General features: G+C 51.0%; 7 protein-coding genes across 7 annotated transcripts; 4 read left to right on the top strand and 3 right to left on the bottom strand.

Annotated features, from left to right (window-relative positions):
• The first annotated feature begins 560 nt into the window (after window positions 1-560).
• On the top strand, window positions 561-3,458 carry SEPMUDRAFT_123145 (Voltage_CLC-domain-containing protein). The gene is made up of 3 exons (XM_016901829.1): window positions 561-990; window positions 1,087-2,423; window positions 2,502-3,458. Exons 1-3 carry the CDS (start codon window positions 799-801, stop codon window positions 3,352-3,354), a joined length of 2,382 nt encoding a protein of 793 aa, XP_016765952.1. The 5' UTR covers window positions 561-798; the 3' UTR covers window positions 3,355-3,458.
• Window positions 3,459-4,570: 1,112 nt separating this feature from the next.
• Window positions 4,571-7,609, bottom strand: SEPMUDRAFT_146761 (uncharacterized protein). Its single transcript, XM_016903848.1, has 3 exons — window positions 6,920-7,609; window positions 5,273-6,861; window positions 4,571-5,212 (listed from the first exon to the last, which is right to left on the bottom strand). Exons 1-3 carry the CDS (start codon window positions 6,965-6,967, stop codon window positions 4,978-4,980), a joined length of 1,872 nt encoding a protein of 623 aa, XP_016765951.1. The 5' UTR covers window positions 6,968-7,609; the 3' UTR covers window positions 4,571-4,977.
• A 669-nt stretch (window positions 7,610-8,278) lies between these two features.
• Window positions 8,279-10,602, top strand: SEPMUDRAFT_146760 (alpha/beta-hydrolase). The gene has a single exon (XM_016903847.1). The coding sequence runs from the start codon at window positions 8,475-8,477 to the stop codon at window positions 9,390-9,392; it is 918 nt and encodes a 305-aa protein (XP_016765950.1). The 5' UTR covers window positions 8,279-8,474; the 3' UTR covers window positions 9,393-10,602.
• On the bottom strand, window positions 8,279-11,744 carry SEPMUDRAFT_161008 (Creatinase/aminopeptidase; the record flags this gene model as incomplete). The annotated part of the gene is made up of 2 exons (XM_016907918.1): window positions 8,279-11,421; window positions 11,710-11,744. 2 exons carry the CDS (start codon window positions 11,742-11,744, stop codon window positions 10,089-10,091), a joined length of 1,368 nt encoding a protein of 455 aa, XP_016765949.1. The 3' UTR covers window positions 8,279-10,088.
• A 198-nt stretch (window positions 11,745-11,942) lies between these two features.
• Window positions 11,943-15,341, top strand: SEPMUDRAFT_146759 (transcription elongation factor Spt5). The gene is made up of 3 exons (XM_016903846.1): window positions 11,943-14,735; window positions 14,791-15,077; window positions 15,142-15,341. Exons 1-3 carry the CDS (start codon window positions 12,069-12,071, stop codon window positions 15,149-15,151), a joined length of 2,964 nt encoding a protein of 987 aa, XP_016765948.1. The 5' UTR covers window positions 11,943-12,068; the 3' UTR covers window positions 15,152-15,341.
• A 69-nt stretch (window positions 15,342-15,410) lies between these two features.
• Window positions 15,411-17,582, bottom strand: SEPMUDRAFT_113805 (uncharacterized protein; the record flags this gene model as incomplete). The annotated part of the gene is made up of 1 exon (XM_016901054.1): window positions 15,411-17,582. One exon carries the CDS (start codon window positions 17,580-17,582, stop codon window positions 15,411-15,413), a length of 2,172 nt encoding a protein of 723 aa, XP_016765947.1.
• A 4,635-nt stretch (window positions 17,583-22,217) lies between these two features.
• Window positions 22,218-22,538, top strand: SEPMUDRAFT_10223 (uncharacterized protein; the record flags this gene model as incomplete). The annotated part of the gene is made up of 1 exon (XM_016900508.1): window positions 22,218-22,538. A coding segment is annotated over one exon (321 nt), but the record flags the coding sequence as incomplete, so codon positions are not given.
• Window positions 22,539-23,168: the final 630 nt, after the last annotated feature.

The following is a 23,168-nucleotide window of genomic DNA, read 5'->3' as shown; positions in this document are numbered from 1 at the left end:
TCCCAGGTCGATGATGTATTCCACCACCACTTTTGTCATTTTTGGCCCCAACTACCTTACCTTACCGGGCAGGCTTACCTAGGTACAATAGGGACCGACGACGCCATAGGTAGTTTTAAAAAGGCTCCTACAGCCGTGGACAAGTAATGTACCTAGTCCTGGTAGAAGGTAGTTCTAGATTGGTCGCGTGACACAAAAACACTCGAGGCAAAAATATTTCCAGCGAGTCGACGTTGTTGACGTTGTTGACAACTTGGCCTTCCTCTCCCTCTCTCTCTCTCTCTCTCTCTCTCTCTCTCTCTTTGCAGGCTGATGGCAGACACGACGACGACGGCGATAATGATGATGATGACACGCCGCGGCAAACGAGAACAAAACATGACGCGAAAGGTCAGATAGCTGCAGATAAAAGGGTAAGGTACTACCTCCCAGGTAGGTAGGGATAGACGGACCTACGAGAGATGCGCAGCAGAGTGGCTGGTGAGTGAGTGGTGAGTGGTGACCTTTTCTTATCAGTTCCCCCCCCCCCCCCCTCCGAGCCTTATCGTAACGGTATAGTAGTACTTATTATGCCTGTATCTATCAAAAGAACATCATCATCATCATCATCATGTGGCTGGCTGCCTGTCCGTCCGTTGAGGAAGAGGAGTAAAAGTTGAGTAGAGTTTATCAGGTAGAGCAGAACATTCATTCCCCTACTAGCCCCATCACCTCGTTTGATGAGCTTTTAGTATTGTGATATTCATTGTTGATTGTCTTGTCAACTCTGACTAGCGCGGGCGGTGGGAATTGGGAACTATGGAGAGCGACGAGAGGGCACCACTTCTGGAGGCCAGCTTGAACCAGAATCATATCGTCAGGTTGGACGAAGATGTGGAGTCGATGGTGCAGAGCCATTTAACCAAAGACGAGCAGAATCTGTATGATGCGTCGGTGGGAGAGAGATTGGCCTACAATGATTATACGACGATTGACTGGCTGCACGATCTGGTAAGATTCTACCAGGCCACAGAAGAAAAAAGGACAAGACGAGGACAGATTTTATGCTAATGAATATTAATATGTGTGTGTTGTTAATCTACACAGGTCAAAGACTCGTACCGATTCCGATTCATCGGTGAACGAAAGGGCATCCGATTCCAGCTCATCAAGTACTTCGATCAAGCTTCCGGATGGATTGCAGCAGCGCTCATCGGCAGTCTGACAGCCTGCGTAGCCTTTCTCGTCGATGTCGCCGAAGCGACCGTCAGCGATTGGAAACTCGGCTACTGCTCGCCCAATCCTTTCAAGACTCGAGAAGCATGTTGTGCCAATCGGACACCACTTACCAACCTACCCATCGCAGCGGACGACGACGGCGCGGGATTGGACTGCGTGCATTGGAAGCCCTGGTCTTCGAGCTACGCATCCCTTTTCCTCGCCTATCTGGGCTTTGCCCTCGCGTACGGTATCATCAGTGGCAGTGTCACGCTCTTGACGAAGCGGTCTCTCCCGGCTACGGCTCCAGGCTATGGTGATAGGGATCAGAGCAGCAAACAACAGCCAGCACCAGTAGCGGGCAAAAGCATGTACATGGCAGCGGGCTCAGGGATCCCCGAGATCAAAACTATCCTTTCTGGCTTCGTCATACCAGGATTTCTCGATTTCCAAATTCTCGCCGTCAAGGCTATTGGCGCCGTCTTCGCAGTGGCAACGGGTATGTGTCTGGGCAAAGAGGGCCCGTTTGTACACATTGCTACGAGTGTGGGCTACCTCGTCGCGAAATGTTTCCACAAGTACCGCGACAATGGTCGTAAGATGAGAGAAATTCTGTCCGCGGCGTGTGCGGCTGGGTTGAGTGTTGCATTTGGCGCTCCTATCGGTGGTGTGCTCTTCGCATACGAGGAAATCTCGACATATTTTCCTCGGAAAGTGCTGTGGAGAGCGTTCTTATGCTCACTCTGCGCTGCCATGGTGCTCCGGGCATTGAACCCAAATGGTACGGGAAAGCTCGTGCTCTTCGAGACCAACTACGGCACTTCCTATAGTCCCGTCCATTATCTGGCCTTTATCTTTCTCGGAATTGTAGGTGGCGTGTTTGGTGGCCTCTTTTGCAAACTCAATTACATCTGGAGTAAGTGGTTTCGCTCGTTCAGCATCATCAAGAATCACCCGGTCCTGGAGGTCTTCCTGGTCGTTCTCGTCACTGTTCTGCTGCAGTATCCCAACCCCCTCACCCGCGAGCCTGGAGACGTGATCATCAAGAACTTGCTCGTTGACTGTCGTGATGATGACTCGCGACACACCTGGGTCTGCCAGCAAGAGAGCTTCGAGAATCGTTCCGGGTACTATGGCTTTCTTGTTCACGGGACACTGACCAAACTCATCCTCACCATCGTCACATTTGGCATCAAAGTGCCCAGTGGTATCATCATACCTTCATTGTAAGTTTTCGGCAGTTTTTCAAGCCATCTCCCATTTCCCCCCCTGCCTCACCAACTTTGAATCTGACACCTCTCCAGAGACGCCGGTGCATTCTTCGGCAGACTCACAGGCCAACTCATCCCAGGAATCTCTCCAGGCATCTTCGCCATGGTCGGCGCCGCCTCCTTCCTCGCCGGAGTCTCACGCATGACCGTCTCCCTCGTCGTCGTCATGTTCGAACTCACCGGCGAACTCGAATACACCGTGCCGCACATGCTCGCCATTCTCACATCCAAATGGGTCGCCGACTCTCTCGGCGGCAAAGAAAGCGTCTACGATCTCGCCCAAAACGTCCTCGGACATCCCTTTCTCGATATCGACCATTCTATGCAACTTGTGCAAAAATTACCTCAGCATGCTATTGTTGCAGAGATTCTTCCGCCGAAACAGACTATGGATGAAATTACGGTGAATGTTCCCGATCATTCGAATACGGTTTCGAGAGCGCTGTTGGTGAAGAAACTTCATCAGCTCCAGGCTAGAGGGCTGATGGATGCGGGATTGGTTCTTGTAAATCAAACTACGGGGATTCTGCAAGGTTATCTTGGGCAAGCTGAACTGGAATTCGGACTTGGTTCGTTGAGTGGATTACACAATGATCAGAATATGGAAGAAGTCCGTTTGCTTAGCTCTGCGGCTGCTGCTCCGTCAGGAGAAGAAGAAGAAGAGCAAGAAGAACAAGAACAAGAAAACATCATCGACCTTTCCCATTTCGTCGATCGAACCCCTCTGACACTTTCAGCTGTAGCACCAATGGAATATGCAGTAGAAATGTTTGGGAAATTGGGACTCAGATATTTGATGATTACGGAGGAAGGGACGGGAAAAATTGTTGGGGTGGTGATTAAGAAACGATTGGTGGCTTATTTGGATGGGATAAAGAATGGATGAATGAATGACTGAGTGAAGTACATAAGATCGGTACATGAGGTCGTTGAGTGTGGAGATGATTGATGTTTAGGTATGTATAGGTATGTGTGTGTGTGTGTGTGTGTGTTAGGCTTAATAGAATGCATGAAGAGACACTATCACCATCACTACATGTATCACCATCACCATCACCATCACAGCCCAACCCCCAACTAGATAGATAGATCAGGTAAAGAGTCTCCTTTCACTGTATAAAACCAGCCCAGTCCAGTCCAGTCCAATAATCAATCCCGCAATCCAATATTAACAAATAAATAATAATAAAATAAACAAATCCTTCCTTCCTTCCTTCCTTCCATCCTTCCTTCCTGCATCGATTACAGCAACTTTCAAATTTCCTTCCCTTTCGACTTTAGATCAGGTAATTAGACTCCCCCCCTCAATAGTACCAATAATTCCTCGTCTCCCCAATCCCCAATCTCAAATCATTGAATTAACTCATCCATCATCCATCCATCCCCCATCCCCCGATCCTCATCTTTTCCCCACTACCACCAATTTCTCCCTCTCCCTCTCCCTCTCCAATCGTCTTCTCTCGTAACAATGATGATGATGATGATGATGATAACGACAATGACACTAGACTCTCTCTTCTTGTCCTTCTTGTCCTCCTTGTCCTTATCGTCGTCATCGTTGGTATCAATGTTTTCAAGGTCATCTTGTAGCAGTACATTTCATTGACTTTGTCGTTGACGTCTTCGATGTCTTCGCCGTCGTCGCCGTCGTTGATGCATGAGCAGACGTAGTCTGGGTGGGTAGAACAATCTGTGTCGAAGTGGGCAAAAAGCTCCACAGAGTAAAGACTTCTTCCATCTTCTTACTCTTCTCCTTCTGCTTTATTGTAGCCGACATTGTTGTTTGATATATAAATGCGAAAGAAAAAAAACGTTCCCAGCTGTCGAATGTACGTATACGGTAGGCATGTTATACGATCTGCTTGGCTTATATATATTGCGCAATCTTATCGCGGAATTAGAGCATCTGATGACAAAGCTTAAAAATGGTCACTCTCCAGAGTACCTACAGTAGTGCTTCAGCCATAAATAGTACCACTGCAATGTTAGCCAGGTCAGCGACATGTGCAATTTCAGGGTCACATGTCAAGAAAGAACAGCATCAGTGCAGCAGTCACAGAGGCAGTGTATAGAGTAAGAAATCTTACACAATTAATCAAGGAAAACGGACCAAGTGAATCTACGGAATCAAGTAATCTCAGCGCTCATCGCACTTGATCGCTCCTCTCCATAGTGCATCATGGTCATCATGATATCGTAGCGCGTAGTAATCTGCCGCGTCTGCCCTGCCGGTGGTATCATGCAGCTTGCTCGCCATCTCATGCATCGTAGTCTGTTTCTCGTATGCCCATGAAGTCGTCGTCTGTTCGCTGGAAAGAGGAAGAGAGTCGCTAGAATTTGTCGTATAGAACCAAGAGTCTCGCCGAGAAAGTTCCCCAGCACCATCGTAAATATTGCGTCTGCTTCAATCCGGAGGACCTGCCCAGTCGCGATGGTGGTGCTGTGGGTGAGTCGTCGGGCGATTCTCGTAATGACCGTAGGTGGAATGCGAGGGGTGTCGATGGTGCCTCTAGTACCTGGGGCCAGAAGCGTATGGGTTGCCACTTTGATCAGGTGCAGGTATGGCGCCCAGATTATTAGGGAGATAGCCGGTTTGCTGCATCTGATAGCCAACAGCAAGTTGAGGATTCTTTTCGAGAATGTTCATCATACGCTCATGTCTCTCCATCTCCTCTTGCTTTTGCCGTGCGATGCGCTTCTTGCGACGACCTGCCTTCCGCTTTTCGATCTCCTGAATCTCACGTCTATAGAAACAACATCGGTTAGCTCGTCACTCATGTCGAGATGCAGGGTCGAAGTCATACCTCTGTTCGTTCATTTCCTTCCACTCGGAGAAAGCACCCTTGATACCAAGCGCAGCAATACCCACTGCTGCAGCGTCTTGGATCCAAGCCTTGGTCTGTTTTTTACGAGCTTCTTCGGGGCTCATTTCTCCCTCAGCGACCAGACGATGTCTCTTTTCATGAGCCTCCATACTTGAATACACGCCATGCGCCGCATGAATAGTCGCCACAGTGGCGAGACCGGCCGTAATCAACTCCTTGCCACGCATATGCTTCCGAGTCTTCTCCATATCGGTGGTAGAACTACTATCACTTGAATCATTCACGCCCTTTCCTTTCGCACCGCCTCCGCCGCCAGCTACAATGGTGCTGACGCCTCTAGAACCGCGAGCGACTTCGCGACCGCCAGGACCGTCGCGATCGTCTGTCCGGCGAATACTGCCGGTATCTGAACCTTGTGAGCGGCGCTGATCACGGGGACGACGGCGGGAGGGCACATACGAGTCTGCGCTGGAGTCGCGTGAAGGTGAGCGCCTCCCACGTGATTTGGAGCGTGCGCGGTCATAAAGCTTCTTGAGGCCAACAGCTGCCGCGCCGGCACCTGCTACCTTTCCCAGAGTACCGATTCCTCCGCCACCACCATTCTCACTCGGGGCCCGTCCGCGAGACTGCGAGCGACCGCGAAGTCTGTCGATGATGCTTCGGCTGCGGCTGCGTCCAGAGCGCATCGATCGAGCATCAGGTGAGACATCGCGAGAGTCGTATCCGCGACCACGAGACTTGGAGCGCGGTCCGTTGGCGAGTCGATTGGCAGCCAGACCTCCAATGACAGCTTCGGCAAGATGGCGCTTGGACTTCTTGTTGGGGTCGCGGTCGATCAAACCATCGATCCCACCGGCACCAATGGCGGCAGTCGCAATACGTCTGCCTTTTTCTCCAGTCCACGGACCTGCCTCATTGCGTGATCGAAAGGCTTCGACAGCGCCAGCGACGAGTGCTGCTTGAGCTGCTTGGGCCCACTTGCGCTCGGTTCTGTTCTTGTCGCCTCCGCCGCCACGAGACCTGCTTCGGCTCGAGGAGTAGCCGCGTCGGCTTCGAGCACGAGAACGAGTGGAGCGGCCGCCTGGTGATCTGTCGCGGTTGCTGTCTCTGTTGCCGAGAATGCCAGCGGCGAGGCCTCCAAGACCCAGTCCACCGAGTGCGTCTTCCAGACCTGACTTCTTGCGCTCGGGCTTGCGAGGCGGCGAGCGAGAGTAGTCCGAGTCGTAGCCACGATCGTCGCGGTGTCGGCGACGTCCCGCTGCATATCCTGCACCGGCTCCTGCAGCTGCCGCGACATCGCGGTCGGTGTATCGATCATCATCATAGTCTGAGCGCCGGCCTCTGCCTCCTGCACTCTTGCTGCGACGAGGAGCATCGTAGTAGTCGTCGTCGTCGTAACCGCGGTCACGTCCTGGAGGGGGGAAGTCGCGGGGAATGTCCTCAATGCTCTCTTCGCGGCCGCGGTAGACCATTTCTGTGCCGCGCGGGCCAGGACCCTTGCCTCGCTCAATGTATGTTTCTTCGCGAACGTAGTCCGGCTCGTCTCTGTCACGTGGGCGGGTGCGAACCTTTGGTAGACTAGTCAGTTTGGGGGTCTTGCACGTAGGGCTGGGGTCAGACACTCACGCTGCGGTAGCGTCGCGGCTCGTAGTAGTCGTCGTCGTAGGTGCTCATTTTGACGGTGGTCGACGGCGGGGCTCAGGCCGCAGGCAGAGCGGAAGGGAAGAAGTGGGGTGTTGTCAGAACGATGGTGAGGTGAGGTAGGCGGGAGAGGATAGATGAAGAGGGAGTAGGTAAGGTATTGTAGTGAGTGAGGGGAGAATGGATGCAGGAAGTGGTGCTGCGCTGGTTTTTGTCGCTGCTTGTCGATGATGAAGCGGACGCAGGCGCGGCAGGTGCGAGGGAAGATTGTTGATGCTCAGGCAGGTAGGTTCAGCGAGGCGGATCGGAGGGTGTCGATGCGTCGGTCGGTGACAAGAATCTCTCCTCAGATGTTTGCTGCGCCAGAGGCCCAAGGATGATGGATCTTGCTACCTGTACCTCCTACTTCCTCCTACGTACGTAGGTGCGCGCGCTGGCAAGAGTTCGGGTCCAGCGGGGCAGCACAGCGGCCAGGTCCAAGTGAAGTTGAGGGCAGGGCGAGCTGTGGCGGTGCTGTGGTTTCAGCTTGGGTTAGAGTTCGAGTGGTGAGTTGGTGTGCCTGGAGCCGTCGATGGCCAAGACGGCTGATGGTAGTCGTGGTGGTCGTGATTGATACTGGTTGATGCTGTCGTTGCTGTTGCTGTTGCTGTGGTTGTTGCTACTGCGAAGTGGGTGCACTAGGGAGACTGGACTGGCGATCGGAGTGATCTCACGCTGGAAAAGAAGGAAGGAGCCCAACGCGTGGAATTACTAGCGCTACGTCATTGCTCGCGGATTACAGGCCATCCTTGCACTCTGGAGGCAGGCTGAACGCACACTGACGAGGACGAGGCCGGCAGCAGCCACAACGATCCACGCTGGAGCCCTGGAGGGGTGTGTGTGGGTGCTGCCGCTGCCAATCTGTCTCCGTCAACCGTCGTCCGACTCTCCGTCCGCAAGGCGAGGCTAGGCGAGGCGCACAAAGGCACTTAACCTGGGACTACCGTACTGTACGGTATAGGTACATGTAATCACTATTGCCTTCGCAGCGACGTGCATGTGCCCCAACGAGGGACTGCTGCGGCTTGGCCATAGGTACAGGCTGATATCACTCACTCACTCGCTCACTATCACTCAACTCAACTCACTCACTATCTGTACCTCCTAGTGTGACTGTACTACCTACCTACCTGAGATGGAGGATTGCAGGTGCATGGGACGGGTTGCACCACCTGAAACCTTGAACTAGCTTGCCCGTGTACGAACATTGGGCCCTGGGTTCAGCTCAGCTCAGCTTCACAGTGGGCTGTGAAAATGCCTGCCTGCCTGTCTGCCTGAGCCATAAGGCCGCCCCATAAGGCCCTTAAACCACCTCATCACACTCCCGTCGTGCTGCCCAACGACAACCAGTGATCCTGCCTTTTCTGACATTTCTGCCCCGTTAGTGGCAACAACGAGGCGTCTCCCGTTCTCCATCTGACCACTCGGTTGTGAGTCACACGAAACCTGAACCTTCCTCCGCTAGCCGTCAGAGAGTACAGCAGCAGTAGCGGCAGCAGCAATGGGTGTGACCCTTACGGATGAGTGGCCGCAGTTCCGCACCGACATTCATTATGGAAACGCGTCCAGCCTGAACACTCTCCAAACATGCATCCCTCGACCAACATCTGCCAACGATCAAAAACGCATATGGGTCGTGTACATCCATGGTGGCGCCTGGTTTGACCCCGAGCAGACGGCCACCACCTTTGACAAAGCTCAAAATATACTCCTCAAGTCTCACGCCGAAGAGCACATTGCCGGATTTGCTTCCATAAATTATCGCCTCTCACCAGCTCCATGGCACCCTACGAGCCCGTCAAATCCAGGAGATCCCGCTCGAAACGCCAGTCATCCCGATCATATCAACGATGTACTGGCTGGCATTCTCCATCTCCAAGAGACCTACCGCTTTGAAGGCCGCTATCTGTTGGTGGGTCACTCGTGCGGCGCCTGTCTAGCTCTGCAGGTGTTGATGAAGCGTTACTGGGGCGTGCAGTACGAGTCTACTGCGGCCTTGCAGCTCAACGTGGTGCCGCCGCTGGCTGTTCTCGGCATCGAAGGATTGTATGACCTCCCTGCCCTGGTGCGCTATCATTCCGATAGCGCTTTCTATCGCAATTTTGTCGAGGCTGCTTTTGGCCCCAAAGAGGCCAACTGGAAGGCTGCTAGCCCAACGTCCGCAGATCTTGGTGCGAGCTGGGAAGATGGAAAGCTTGTAGTGATCGCGCATTCGCGGGAAGATGAGCTTGTCGAGTGGGAGCAACCAGATCTGATGATGAAATCCCTTTCCTCGCAAGGCTTCAAGACTTCTGGTTCGCGGAGGGCGAGGCTACTGGAGCTCAAGGGGAAGCATGATCAAGTTTGGGAAGAAGGTGTGGAAGTTGCTCGAGCAATTGAGTTTGCTGTGAAAGACTTCGTAAGCATGGGAGTCATTTGAAGCTCTGAGCAATGCTTATTCCACTACGATCGGGAAGGCCAGGCGAAAGCAAGTCGGCAGGAAGCAGTACCCGGTGTTTTTTTGTCTCAAAAGACTTTCGTTCACGATACCCCAATCTACCCTACATGGACCCTCTCCATAAGGTTGTAGTTTCGCTGATGCTGTTCACTTTCGGGCCCGGTAGCTCTGCATGTCCCCAGCATTCACACGCACAAACATATACAACCGAGATCTCTGATGCTACCGCTTACAACAAGAGATGCTGGCGAGCCGCCGATCTACATGCATTACATTCCACTGCAGGTCGGCTCATGCACGCCCCTTCGTCAATGGTAAGAAGACGGCAAGTACTCCAATCACAGAACCGCGGCCAATCACATAGAGTATCACACTCGTCACTGCAATCTGTTGTCACCATTCCAGCATCATGAAAAGAGAGCCTCACCACACAATCCAAACATATACGCAACTATGCCGTTCGTTACCGATTTCTCTCTCAGCTTCAAGACCGCGAAAAAAAATGATCGTCTGTGGAAAAAGGGCTGAAAGTGGCGAGGATGGGAGATCCGCATACCATCTCATTCGTGCTAGATGACTCATTCTCTCTTGGAAGCTGATGGCGTCGCAGCACGCATCAAGTTTCGGAGGAGCAACGTTCGTTGGTGCGAAAGGGACATCATGGAGGAGGACGAAAACTTATGGATCCCAGGGTCCACTAGCGCGTTTGCCAGTCAAAAGCTCGGGAAGACCATCTTCTCGTACCAATAAAACATCTTCATGTCGAATGCCAAATTTATCGACCAAGTAGATGCCTGGTTCACTCGTGAAACACATGCCCGCCTTTAGTAGGGTTGCGGTATTGCCTTTGTGAAGATATGGACTCTCGTGAGCTTTGATGCCAATGCCGTGTCCGACTCGATGCGTAAACGCTTGGCCATAACCCGCGTTGTCGATGACTTGACGAGCAGCAAGATCGACAGCAGCACAGCTTGCATTCTCGTGCAGAGCGTGCAGCGACGCAGTCTGCGCATCAAACACGATTCTCCAAACGTGCAATTTTTCCTGCACATGGTGATCATCGAGAGCGGCAATGTCTTGCTTTGTTGTCTCTACTTGGGGAAAGAAGGGAGGGAAGAAGGATCTGCAAATATCGCTGCTGTAGCCGTACAAGTGCGCTCCAACGTCTATCAGGACCATGGTCTCCTTCTCCAATACCTTGGTCCCGTCTGTGCCACCGTGAGGGTTGGAGGCATTCTCGTCGAAGAGGACGATGTCGAAGAATGGATCCAGACCGGCAGAACGCATGGTATTGTCGAGAACTGACATGACATCGTCCTCGCGGAGGCCTGGAGTCAGGCATTTTCGCATCGCGCGTACGGCTTCGACGGTGCCTGTGTTTACTGCACGGAGAATACCAATTTCGGCCGGTGACTTGGTCTGTCGAACGCGTTCGACAGATCCCCCGAGCCCATGGACTTCAAACCCGTGCTGTGCGAGACCTCGCGAAATGAAGTCTCGCATTTCTTCGTCGACCATCATCTTTGGCGGGGTCTTCTTCTGATGACGATGCGAGGCGAAGGTGGGAGAGTGCAACAACGTGGAATACGGATTCCAGTGCTCTTCATACGTCACCACGTCGATTTCGTCGGGAAATGGCATCTGCAACAGACGTGCACGTTGAGCTTCAAAAGCTGGAACCAGGAATGTGGTGTTGGCGACGATACTTCCTGAATCTGTAAGATGTGGTTTTACGACCATGATGAAAGGCCTTTCTTCGGGTTCCCATACCTCCCATTGCGATTGAGTGACGTTTGCATAGTAGGAGAATGTATATCCGGGCTCGACTGCGAATGCGTCGAAGCCATCCTTGTGCAGGGCTTCAGCGAGGCGTTGCCTTCGGTCCATGAACTCGGACATTTCGAGAGGCTTGGCTGAGGCGAGAAAGTACAGGCCGGTATCTTGCTGTAGTGTTCGTATCGAACAGCGCTGGAATTTGGTGAGATGATGAGGAATGTCTTTCAGAGGCAGGCTGGGATATGTGCCTGGCTTCAGCGCTGAAGTGCGGTTCTCCTCACGCCAGCGTGAAATGTCAAATGACTGGAGTGAGCGCCAGAAGATAAATGAAGTGAGAATAGCTAGGCCAGGTATGCCTAGCCATTTCTTCAGCGGTCTCTGGGACTTGAGGTCTCGGTTGGGGCGCCCAATTGACCATTCTGTGTGTTTGAGCATGTCTACTACTGCTGTTCCTGCATCACTTAGGGAGAATGATAGTCGTATCTATATTATCTCAGCAGACCACTGCAGTGCGCTCACTCACATGATCTTGCCCGGGCAGATAGGCGAGAGTATCATCTTACTGCTTCCAGTGTGAGCACGATGTAGGTTGAGAGGAGGAGGTAGACGTGGACTGTCATGTGATCTTGCCTCCGCAAACGCGCTAAACGGGCCGGCGCGGTGCGGGCACTGCCGTCACCGTTCAAGCTATGCAAGGTTCACGGTCGGTTACCTAACAAAGGACAGCATCAAGTCAACATCACTGCCTCCCGTCCCTTCTGTTCCCCCTTTACCTCAAAACATCCACTTCGTCCATACGTGCTACTCTACCTCATCCGCGAGCTCCGAAAAGAAAGCCTTGAGATATCTGTTATTTCCGGCCCTGCCGAACGCGGAGCCGCAATGAGCAACGTCCTCGATCAGCAGTTTCCCGACGACGAGGAAGAGGATGATTTCAACCCTGGCCAACACGTCGCATCTGACGATGAGGATGATGCCAAGCCACCAGTCGCCGATGAGGATGAGATGAAGGTGCCAATTGCCGAGGACGCTGCTGCAGACGACGATGACGCGAACGGAAACGACGAAGACGAAGAGGAAGAAGAGGACGAGGAAGAGGAAGAGGACGAGGACGATGAAGATGATGTGGGCAGACCAACCAAGCGTAGAAAGCAAAGACGCAACCAATTCATCGATGTCGAGGCTGAGGTCGATGAGGATGATGAAGAGGAGCCCGAGGAAGAAGACGATCTCCCTGGCGAGGAAATGCACCCGGATGATCTTCAAGAGTTGCCTCCTGGTGCCGACAGGGACGATCGCATGCATAGAGAACTCGACCGCAAGCGTGAACAACAGGAAGCTATGGATGTGGAGGAGACAGCAGCACGCCTGAAGGAGAGGTACGGACGACAGAATCGTGCTTCTGGCTCAGCGTCTGGCATAGTGCCACAGCGCTTGTTGATGCCTAGCGCCGATGACCCGAGAATCTGGTTCATGAAATGCCGCCCTGGAAAAGAGCGTGAGATCATCTTCGCGCTCCAGAAACGGATAGTAGAGCGACAGCGGTCTCGAGAACCAGTTCAGATCTTCTCTGCCTTCGAGCGTGCCGGCACTGGCGCCATGGTTGGCAAGATTTACGTGGAAGCGCGGCGCTTGGACGACGTTACTGCTGCTCTCGATGGTATCACAAACGTGTTCATGGGTACCAAGCCGCAGCTCATTCCCATCGAGGAGATGCCGGCTCTGCTGAGAGTCAAAAAGAGTAAAACACTTGAGCCGGGCATGTATGTGCGACCCAAGCGCGGCCTGTACGCGAACGACCTTGCCATGGTCGAAGAGGTCGAGGCAAACGGGACAGAAGTTAAGCTCAAGTTGATACCGCGCTTGGACTATGGCCAGACCGAAGACGCAAATGCTGCAGCGGTGATGGAGCCCGATGGACAAGGCGGCATGAAGCGCAAGCGCGTTGTGCAGCCATTCAAGCAGCGGCCTCCGGCCCGTCTCTTCAGCGAGACCGAAGCGAAGAGGAAACACGGTCGGTACCTGTCTAAGAAGCCTACAATTGGCAACGTCTGGACGTATCAGGGCAAAGAATACGAGGAAGGGTTCTATGTCGATTTCTTCAAGGTTGCCCACCTCCAGGTTGAGGATGTCAACCCAACGCTCGAAGAGGTCACGAAATTTGCGGCTGCAACCGAAGACGGAACCGAGAACCTGGATCTTGCTGCTCTTGCGGCGACTCTCAAAGCCGGTGCGGGTGCTGATTACTTGCCAGGCGACAAAGTTGAGATATTCCGCGGTGAGCAGAAAGGCGTCAACGGACGGGCGACACAGGTCTATAACGAAGTGATCAAGATCTCGGTGGACTCTGGACCACTGGCGGGTCAAGTCATTGAAGCTCCCATCAAAGATCTGCGCAAGCTCTTTAGAGAGGGAGACCATGTCAAGGTCATTGGTGGCAGCAAATACCAAGATGAGGTCGGCATGGTTGTAAGGATTCGAGATGATGACAGAATCACCATCCTTACCGATAGCAACCAGCAAGAGATCACAGTATTTTCCAAAGATCTCCGCGAAGCAACCGACAGTGGTGGTGTCGTTGGTGCAAGCAAGTATGATCTATTCGATCTTGTGCAATTAGACGCATCGACGGTTGCCTGTGTGGTCAAGGTCGATCGCGAGAGTCTGCGCGTTCTGGATCAGCTGGGCAGTGTGCGAGCACTTCTACCATCTGCTGTGTCGAACAAGATCGAGAAGCGTCGAGAAGGCGCCCCAGCCACAGATCATCAAGGTAACGAGATCAAGCCCGAAGACACGATCAAGGAGTACGGAGGCGAGGCGCGTCAAGGCAAAGTCCTGCACGTCCACCGTGGCTACGTTTTTGCCCAATCACGGGAGAGCAGAGAAAATGCTGGCGTATTCGTTGCCCGGACCAATAACGTCCTCACCGTGGCTGCCAAGGGTGGTCGCGTTGGTCCAGACTTGACGAAGATGAACCAGGCATTGAAAGGACCAAATGCAGGCGCGCCTCTCCCGATGCCACCGCCAATGCAGAGGGGCCGTGACCGCCTCGTAGGCCGTACCGTCAAGATCAAGGTTGGGCCCATGAAGGCCATGATTGGAATCGTCAAGGAGTCCAGTGACGCTGGTGCGCTTGTCGAGTTGCACAGCAAGAACAAGAAGCTCACGATGCCGAAGGAGAAATTGGCTGTTATTGACCCCACGAGTGGACAAGTCATCTGCCCGAACGCGAATGAGTTCGGTTTCGGCGGACCTCGGGGTCCGCCAGGCCGAGGGCCACCCATGGGAAGTGCAACTCCTAGCAGGCCTGGTTACGGAGCGCCGCCCATGGCGAGTGGTGGTCGAACCCCAGCATATGCAATGGCAGGCGGTGGTCGCACACCTGCCTGGAAGGGCGATGGGGGACGAACACCCGCGTGGCAAGCTGGTGGTGGTGGACAGACGGCTTATGGTGCTGGGGGCACGACTTCATATGGCGGGCAAACGAGTTACGGAGGAGCCACATCATATGGAGGCGGCTCCGTATGGGGCGGCGGCGGTGGTGGAGCAGTAAGTAGTCTGTCGTCTTTGACAACCTGAGAGTGTTTCACTAACATGATTGCAGCAATCTGCATGGAATCCGAACGCTGGCGGAGGTCGCACACCGGCTTATGTTGCAAACTCGGGTGGCAAAACCCCTGCGTACTCTGGTTCTGGGCTCGAAGCGCCGACCCCAGGCGCATATTCTGCGCCTACTCCAGGAGCGGGCTATGGCGATCAACCTACACCTGGTGCTTACAGAGGTGCTGCATACAACACTCCAGCCAATTACGCAACGCCTGGAGGTGTCCCAGAGACGCCAGCTCCATACAGCGCGGAAACGCCTGCAGCTTCAAACGACGATGCGCCACGGTAGGGACTCCCTTTCGAGCACGACTTCTTCATTGTACTGAGAAACTTGCTGACATTCGACCAGTTACGAGTAGTTGGCAGGACGAAATACACCACGTTGGTGTCGCGCAGGCTTCATTTGTAGTATACAGAACGCGAGACACACCGAATCAATTGGTTACGATAGCATAGCGACAGGTTGGTGAAGCAAGTGATTGTGGTAGACATGACATCTGATAGTATTTCCAAGTATAAAAAGCTGCCTCAACATGTCGACATCCTTTCCCCCCAAAAAGAATTACTGGTGCTTGCAGGTCCCGCCTGCTGTTATACGATCCACCCCCAAGCACTACTTTAATCACTCCCGTACATGTAGATGATTCGATCATCGTCGTCATGCCCTCCCGCCCTGGTTGGAGGTGCTTTTGTTGTCGTTGTTGGTACATGACCAGCACCAGCACCAGCACCAGCATCGCGCCTCCCAATAAAGAACTTGTCCGCGACAAACGTTTCTCCATCATCACTGTCACCATCACCATCACCATCATCATCCTCGTTCTCGTTCTCATTCACATTCACATTCTCGTGATTCTCATCCTCATCCTCAGCAAACCCCTCATCACTAACGACAGAAGAACCCTTCTGTTCCTCCTCCTCCTCCTCCAACAACAACAGCTGCGACCTATGCCCCCCAGGCAACCGCCTCTGTAGGGTCTTCTCATACCACATCAAAGCCATCTGCATGGCCGAAACCTCATCCATAAGCATTTTCCCCGGATCTTCCAACCCAATTTTCTTGGCAGAGCGATATGTCGATTGCACATGTTCAGGGCAATGGCGCGGGTTGAAATGTTTGGAAGAACCCCAAAAGACACCTTCCAAGAAGGCGCGTTTGATGCAGATTTCTTCGCGGAGATTTACGCGGGGTTGTGCGCTGTATTGGAAGAGGGCGGTGGAGTAGGTCGTGGCGAGCTCGGACCATTTGGAGGCTGAACGGTGGTGGAGTTTGAGGCCCCAGCCTTTTATGATTTCGGCGACGAAGGCTGAGATTTGTGAAATTGGGGCGTAGGACTTTATTCCAGCGAAGGCGGTGAGCTTTGCTATGCCGGATACGATGGTTGGGCATAAGGGAATAGCGTCGTCGACGAGTTTCTTGTAGATATCGGACTTCAGATCCCCGCTTTGGTCCAATCTTTCTCGACGGAGAATACGCTCGATAACGGGGTCGTAGGCGTCTTGATTGTACTGGACAAAGTGTAGGAGCTCATTAAGGTCAAATGTGTGTATAACGGCCTTGCCCGGGATTCGCTTATACACTAAGAACTCATGCGTGCCCGGATATCTCCATGAACCGTCGGTAAATTCGCCTTTCAGTTGCAGCCTTCTGTGGTATGGCAGTACATGGTATACGGACTTCCGGTCTAATACGTAAGCATCGATTACGGAGATGCGAATCGATCCGGGATTCTTGTTCAGTTCCTTTAGCGCTTTTTGTAAGGTCCAGAGTAAACTGTTCGAGGTAGACACAAAAACTGATGGCCAATCAATCTTTTTTCCAGAGCGATCGATATGGTAAAAGACATCAACCCAATCTAGCTGGTTACATAGCGGCGGAGGCTGATTGAAATCCACTTTCGCGAATTCAAACTTCCTAGCTACGAAGCCATTCCGGCTGTTACGTAGCTCACTGCCTATAGTGTCTTCCCTGTAGTATCGAAACAATAGACCATTCTGCGGCGGATGAGCTTCGACCTCGGGCACTTCTGGGAGATCATGTTTTGCCTTTTCAATCTTATCTCGCGGCCACTGGATAAGAGTACCATGAGCCTGCAGGAAGCCAACTTTTGGTACCGAAGGTCTTTTGACTCTCTTCTGCGGTGTTCTGACTGATCGGCTTTGCCGCGATAGGTCAGCACTTGGGTGGTGCTGAATCGTGCTGGTAATCCTGCGTCGCTTGGGACTAGGCGCAACAGCAATAATATCATCATCATCGTCTGTCAACGCTGGATCCCAGGAACCTATCGGGGCTTGTTTGCTGAGAGGCGCCGGTACAGGAGTTTTCGGTGCTGCTGAGGTATTATAAGGAGAGCGAGAATTTGGGTGTCGAGAAGAGTGAGCTATTCCCGTCGTCCCCGTCGTCGTCGTCGTCGTCGTTGCCGTTGTCGTCGTCGCTGCTGCTGGCACTGCGGGCATCTTATCCATGCTCGACATTGTCTGCTGTATCATTGCTTCGACGACACGTCTGCTGGCAATGTCCTCCGGCTTCGTAGCCGTGCTGTAAATATCCCTCCATTGTCGGCTACGCTGGGTCTTCCCTTCATACAGGTGAGTCTTAATCAGGAACTGAAGTCTTTCGTCTGTAACGACCCATTCCGACACTTCTCTCTCGAAGATACGCTTAAACACCGCTGTGACCTGCGCGGCCGATAGATGGTGGTGTGAGTCCAGGGTGTAGAGGGCATATTTCATCTGCCATGTCCACACCTTCTTGTTGGATTCGGATGGGCCTTTCGTCGGTCTGGCCATGTTGTCGACACTTACATGTAGGTGAGGTACCTGTAGGTGTGGAATCAAAGAAAGAGAAGGGCGCTGTGTGCCCTGTCTTTCAGTATCAACAGCTCCAAATTCGGTGTGTCTCGTGATGAGGTAGGTACAGGTACCCCACTACTACATACTGAGAGTTCATGGTGAACCAGGGTTGAAGAATGGTATACACCTCACCTTATATTGTTGTTGTTTTGTTGTTGTTGTTGTTGTTGTTGTTGTTGTTAGACATTGTTGTATCCCAATTTCACGAGAGAAGCCTGAGCTACATACATACCTACCGCCGAAGAGCATCAACTTGGCTTGGGCCTCTACAGACTCGCCTTCGGAACAGTGTGCAGTGTCTCGTGTGCCCTACTTCTGGTCGTCGCCCGCGTTGAGATGTGCACATATAGTCTTGAGCAGCGTGGCGGCGTGGCCGTTGATGGTAGACCTACGTTCGGAGCTCCCTCCAGGAGGTGCCTGAGAGTTTGCAGCCCTACGTTCCGTGAAGATGTTGCCATGGGCACTCAGGTACCCGTTACTCCCGCATCTCTGAGAATACCCGGACCCAGAGATGTCCAAACTCTAAAATAAGTAATTAGTAATTACTTTTACTTTTACTTTTACTAATATAGGTCATAAGTAAAATACGTTACTAATACTAATTACTAACGGAAGGTCGTAAGTAAAAGTAAAAGTAAAAGTAATAAGTAATACTAATTAGTAAATATATTTACTAATTAGTAACGTAAGTAGTATAGTATAGTATAGTATAGTATAGTATAGTATAGTATAGTCTCTATACTTCTTTATATTATTTATATAGGTAGTTCTATATAATATACTAGTATACTACAATATACTTAAGTTTTATCTAGATATATATAAGTTCTATAAAGACGAGAGTACTCTAGTATAGATAGTAGTAAGAGAGATATACTATATTACTATACCTTAGAGAACAGCGGCAATATATAGAATAGATATATATATATATATATATATTACTAGAATAGATAGATAAATGCTATACTACTAGTATATAAGTATATAAAGTATCTATCTTATTCTCTTATATTTATCAAGTATACTAATATTATATAAATATAATTCTATTAAGGGTATTAGAGCTATAGATAGCTTATATATATAATATATCCTCTACTTACTATATATCCCTCCTAAACTACTTATGTTTTATAAATATATAGGTATTAGGTACATATAGTCTAGATTAGTAAAATTATTGTTACTATTTTACTTTTACTTTTACTAATTACTAATCCCCAAAGGTCATAAGTAAAAGTAAAAGTAAAAGTAAAAGTAAAAGTAAAAGTAAAAGTAACCAAGGGATTAGTAAAAAGTAATTACTTATTAGTAATTACTTTTACTATTTTACTAAGGTTTGGACATCTCTGCCCGGACCCAAGTAAGGAATTATCAACATCACCTCACCTTACAGTATATAAGTCACACGGAAACCTCACTCTCCGTGGTCGGGGGGCCCTACGCGATTCCTCGGTTGCCTCGCTTGACAGCGCGATACGAGAAGGTACAGGTAAGTGAGTTTGGATAGCTGGGATCGACCGAATACAGCGTTGCGAGATGAAGTCATAAGTTACATTGACAAGACTCTTGTACGCTCGTGTACTCCTTTATACGACCACCTGAGCCACCTTCTTACGTGTGTTCTCTATCGCCTACTAGTGATTCGCCTACATGCCTGATGCTGCTATGCTGTATACTGCTAGCTGATTGAAAGTCGCCAAGTCCAGAGAATAACCTTGTCTCTACTTCGAAACGCAAGCAAACAGACTAACAGCCAAGCCGAAGACTGAAAGCGGCACTAGACGGGCCCTAGCCAATACATATACAGAACAAGGGATGTCTAGCATTGTCTGCTGACGAGCCTATCCTTTAGAAAGGAAGTCCAGTCTAGGGCTAGAACGATCAGTGTCGTCCGTTTGTTAGTATATCCTATCTCTAGTTGCGAGGTCATCCCGACGCTTTCGTATTACGGAAACGGATGGGTCGGAGGTATTGAGACAGAGGGAGCCGACTACTGAGCACTTGTTTCGTTGAACCTGGGCACAAGGGCCTAGCGGCCTAGATGTCTAACAATATTTAAATACGAGACCATCCCGCGTTCCCAATTTTTCAGCAAACAGGCAACAACAACAAGAACAACAAGAACAACAAGAACAACAAGAACAACAAGAACAACAAGAACAACAAGAACAAGAACAAGAACAACAACTACTACCAAAAATGGTCTCCTCTCGCTTCCTAGCAGCTATCTGCATAGCTTTCGTAGGGCTCACCAACGCAGTTGCTCTCTACGAGAATCAGGTAAAGAGGGCAGATTGTGAGGCTTGCGGCAATGATGGGCTACGCGTAAGTTACTACCTCCTAGCAGACCTACAAACTGCTGTTACAGTCTGTCCGTCGTGCTAACTGTCTCTATATTAGTGCCTGCATGGTACCTGCATGACTTTCCCAGGTTTGGGCATCAAAGGTTGTGCTCTGAATGGAGGGGCTACATGTTAAAGCGCGGACGCTTGGAAGTTACTAGATGGAGGCTCAATGTCAGGTAGGTAGGTATATATTGATATAAGGGTTTCGAAGTACGTAGCTAACTCAAAAAATCAGACGGAACACCGAACACACTACATATACTATACAGGCCCTGTAGACTGACTTTTCCGCCTCCGCTTTCGATAGATCACGGTACGGAGTACAATATTGGGAGATCAATTTCTTCAGATACCTAGGTACCTAGTTTCGCGTCGGGCATATTATTCTTTCTACACGGATGGCATACCACAACATTCTTCTCCTGCAATATTGTCGTCCAGATCCATAGCATCTTCTGATTGTATACTCCGATCGCAATCCCCGCACCGTATATAACTTGTATCGATCTAAATGAAACCCCTCGTATATCGATATCGGAATGGTTGCGCGAGGAATTGGTAAACGAAACCAATCTTACGATGAAGAACACATTTGACGACGGGAGGTAAACGCGCGGCATCTGGTCGATCCGGAAATACGCTGTTTGGGCAGCTGTTCTGAGAGGTGTATACCTCCACTACCTAGGTAAGCACATCGTTCAACAGTGCCCCAAGTCCAAAGTAGGTACTAATGAAGTGAATATAGTTCCGAGGTGGAATGGACACCAGTTGTTCCTTCCTTCCTTCCTTCCTTGTTGACCCACCCGGTTTCGAACTACTTGAGGTGCAACAAGGGGACGTGGTCACCAGGAGTGATGATGGGGCGACACGGACGACTTACGAATAGGACGACGAGGGCTGGCCGGGCTCCAGTAGTAGCTGGAGGAGTCTCGATCGATGATGAGCTAGCTGAAAATGAGGACGCGGAGCGGGCTGCTGATATAAAACCTATAGGCTATAGCGAACTACGACTGGAGTGAACAGCCAGAACCGGATAAAGGGAAGGCTTACGACTGGGGCAACAGTAAAGCACTTGTACTCAGTATCTCGCAATTACTAGCTAATTCGGTCTCGACTCTCGGCAGTCGATATTAGCCATTAGCTACTCGTACCGAGCGCTTCACCTATACCTGGTGTACCGGAATTATCACTCTCCATCAACACCAAAAATCCTCGATTTGCGATATAGCACCTAAGGTATTCCAGCAGTACACTTATGCCGGAATCACAATTCGAGATGCGGCGTCGCGTACTGAATGAACTGAGGACACCGACAGGAATGATGCCTTGAGGACAATGATGCGGACGCTTCTGGTCTCGAATTCGATTTCGCATTTGTTAGCACTCAAGCTACTACTACTACCCTAGATGATGATTCCATAGTCAGCTTTCATCAGCAACAGCGACGCAAGCCTTCCTTGAAAGCTAGCCAGACTCAGAGACAGCATCACAACTGCATTCGGCGATTAGTTACTGATGAAGGACATGGCCACCACTGCTTTATGAAGAGGAAGATCTCAACCAACTAGCAATTTGACAAGAGAATACGAACACCAATGTACTCTGTGACTGGGTTGCGCAGGGATTCCAGCACGCGATAGCGAAATCAGGATTGACGAGAAAGTGGAGCCTTCAAACATTGTTGAGAAGTGTGACACTTCTGGATTTCTGGACACTATGCTTGCGGCGCATTAGCATCCTCTAGAGGCTTTTTGATTCGCAGTGCGTTGTGTCTTCATTAGACCTGCTTGCGGGCTATGCCACTCAAGACAATTTACAGTTACTGGGCGAGGATGCAGAATTCGACAAAAGGAATCACATGGCATATCACGAACAGTTTGAATTGCATATCAAGGGGCGATGATATAAGCCTCCTCGATCGTGCCAAGTGACAGCTGACTGCCGTGTCCAAGATTGTGTCCCGCTATAAGACTACCCTTTTAGCGTCTCTATGAGCAATCAACATGTCGCAATACTAGAAGATAAGGATCGTCTGCATATCCGACACCTATGGCTCCGCTCCCGGTGAGGGCTATGTGCTACCAAAGGGTAGTAGGTTGTACATGTGACTTCATGAGCGACCCCAACTGTATCACTGACCAGCTCTAGATGTGCTGATTCACGCCGGAGATCTCACCAACCAAGGTAGTCTCAGCGAGATGAGAAAAGCAACAGCCTAGGTAGCTTAGTATACTTGCAGCATTCGCATACTATAATCGGCATCCCAGAAAAGAATGTTATACTGCGTGTATTTGGCTCGCCGTATTCGCCTGACAGGGGCAAACAAAACTGGGCATTCCAGTATACTAATGAAAAAGCAGCAGTAGCGATGTGGGATGTAGTACCGGAGGATACACAGGTATTAATCACTGACACACCTCCGGCTGGCATCTGTAATATGAGTTCTTACTGGAAAGAGGGTAGATGTGCTGCTTTGAAAGACAAGGTAGGTCAGATCAGACCCATGCTTCACATATGCGGACATTGCTATGAAGGGAGAGGTGCTACTAGGAGGTATTGTGAATTGGGAAGAGGGCCTTATGGATCCATGGGTCGACTCGTCTCAAGGTAGCAAACGGCAGTCTTTGCTAGATCTGACAGCAGGTAAAGCCATCTACTCTGATCCGCGCAAGGTCGGCACAGAGACTGCTGTTGTCAATGCCAGCAACCAGTATCATGGCCAAATCCTACAACCGCGGGCCGAAAGCATTCAACAAGGCCATTGTGGTTGATATTTTGGTTTCCGAATCGGCCTCGGGCGAAGTACTTAGGTCCATGACTGCGATCCGGCACCTGTAGGAGATCCGCGGCTACCTCCTGGGGCGATTGCAGAGGACATTATTGATGTCACTATTGAGGCGTCTTTCGTCCGGGGAAGGCCCATTCAGGTCTGGCGCCGTCCACACCGAGATGCACGTGGCTAAGCCGCGGCGATGTCTCTCTTCAACCGCTACGCCAGAAACATACCATACGACCTGATGACACCAACAGAATGGTCGAGGATGCGACTAAGGTTTGCTTGATGCCGATTGTCGCGAGTGTCATATTGATATGAAGGAAGTCAGCAGCGGCAGGGGGTTTTGGGCATGAAGGACATGTACACTTGATGATGGGTCGCATTGCACGTTTGTGC

The sequence above is a fragment of the Sphaerulina musiva genome, assembly GCF_000320565.1.
Source record: "Sphaerulina musiva SO2202 unplaced genomic scaffold SEPMUscaffold_1, whole genome shotgun sequence".
Lineage (NCBI taxonomy): Eukaryota > Fungi > Ascomycota > Dothideomycetes > Mycosphaerellales > Mycosphaerellaceae > Sphaerulina > Sphaerulina musiva.
Note: the sequence above shows the minus strand (reverse complement) of the source record. Positions and strands in the feature narration are given on the sequence as shown.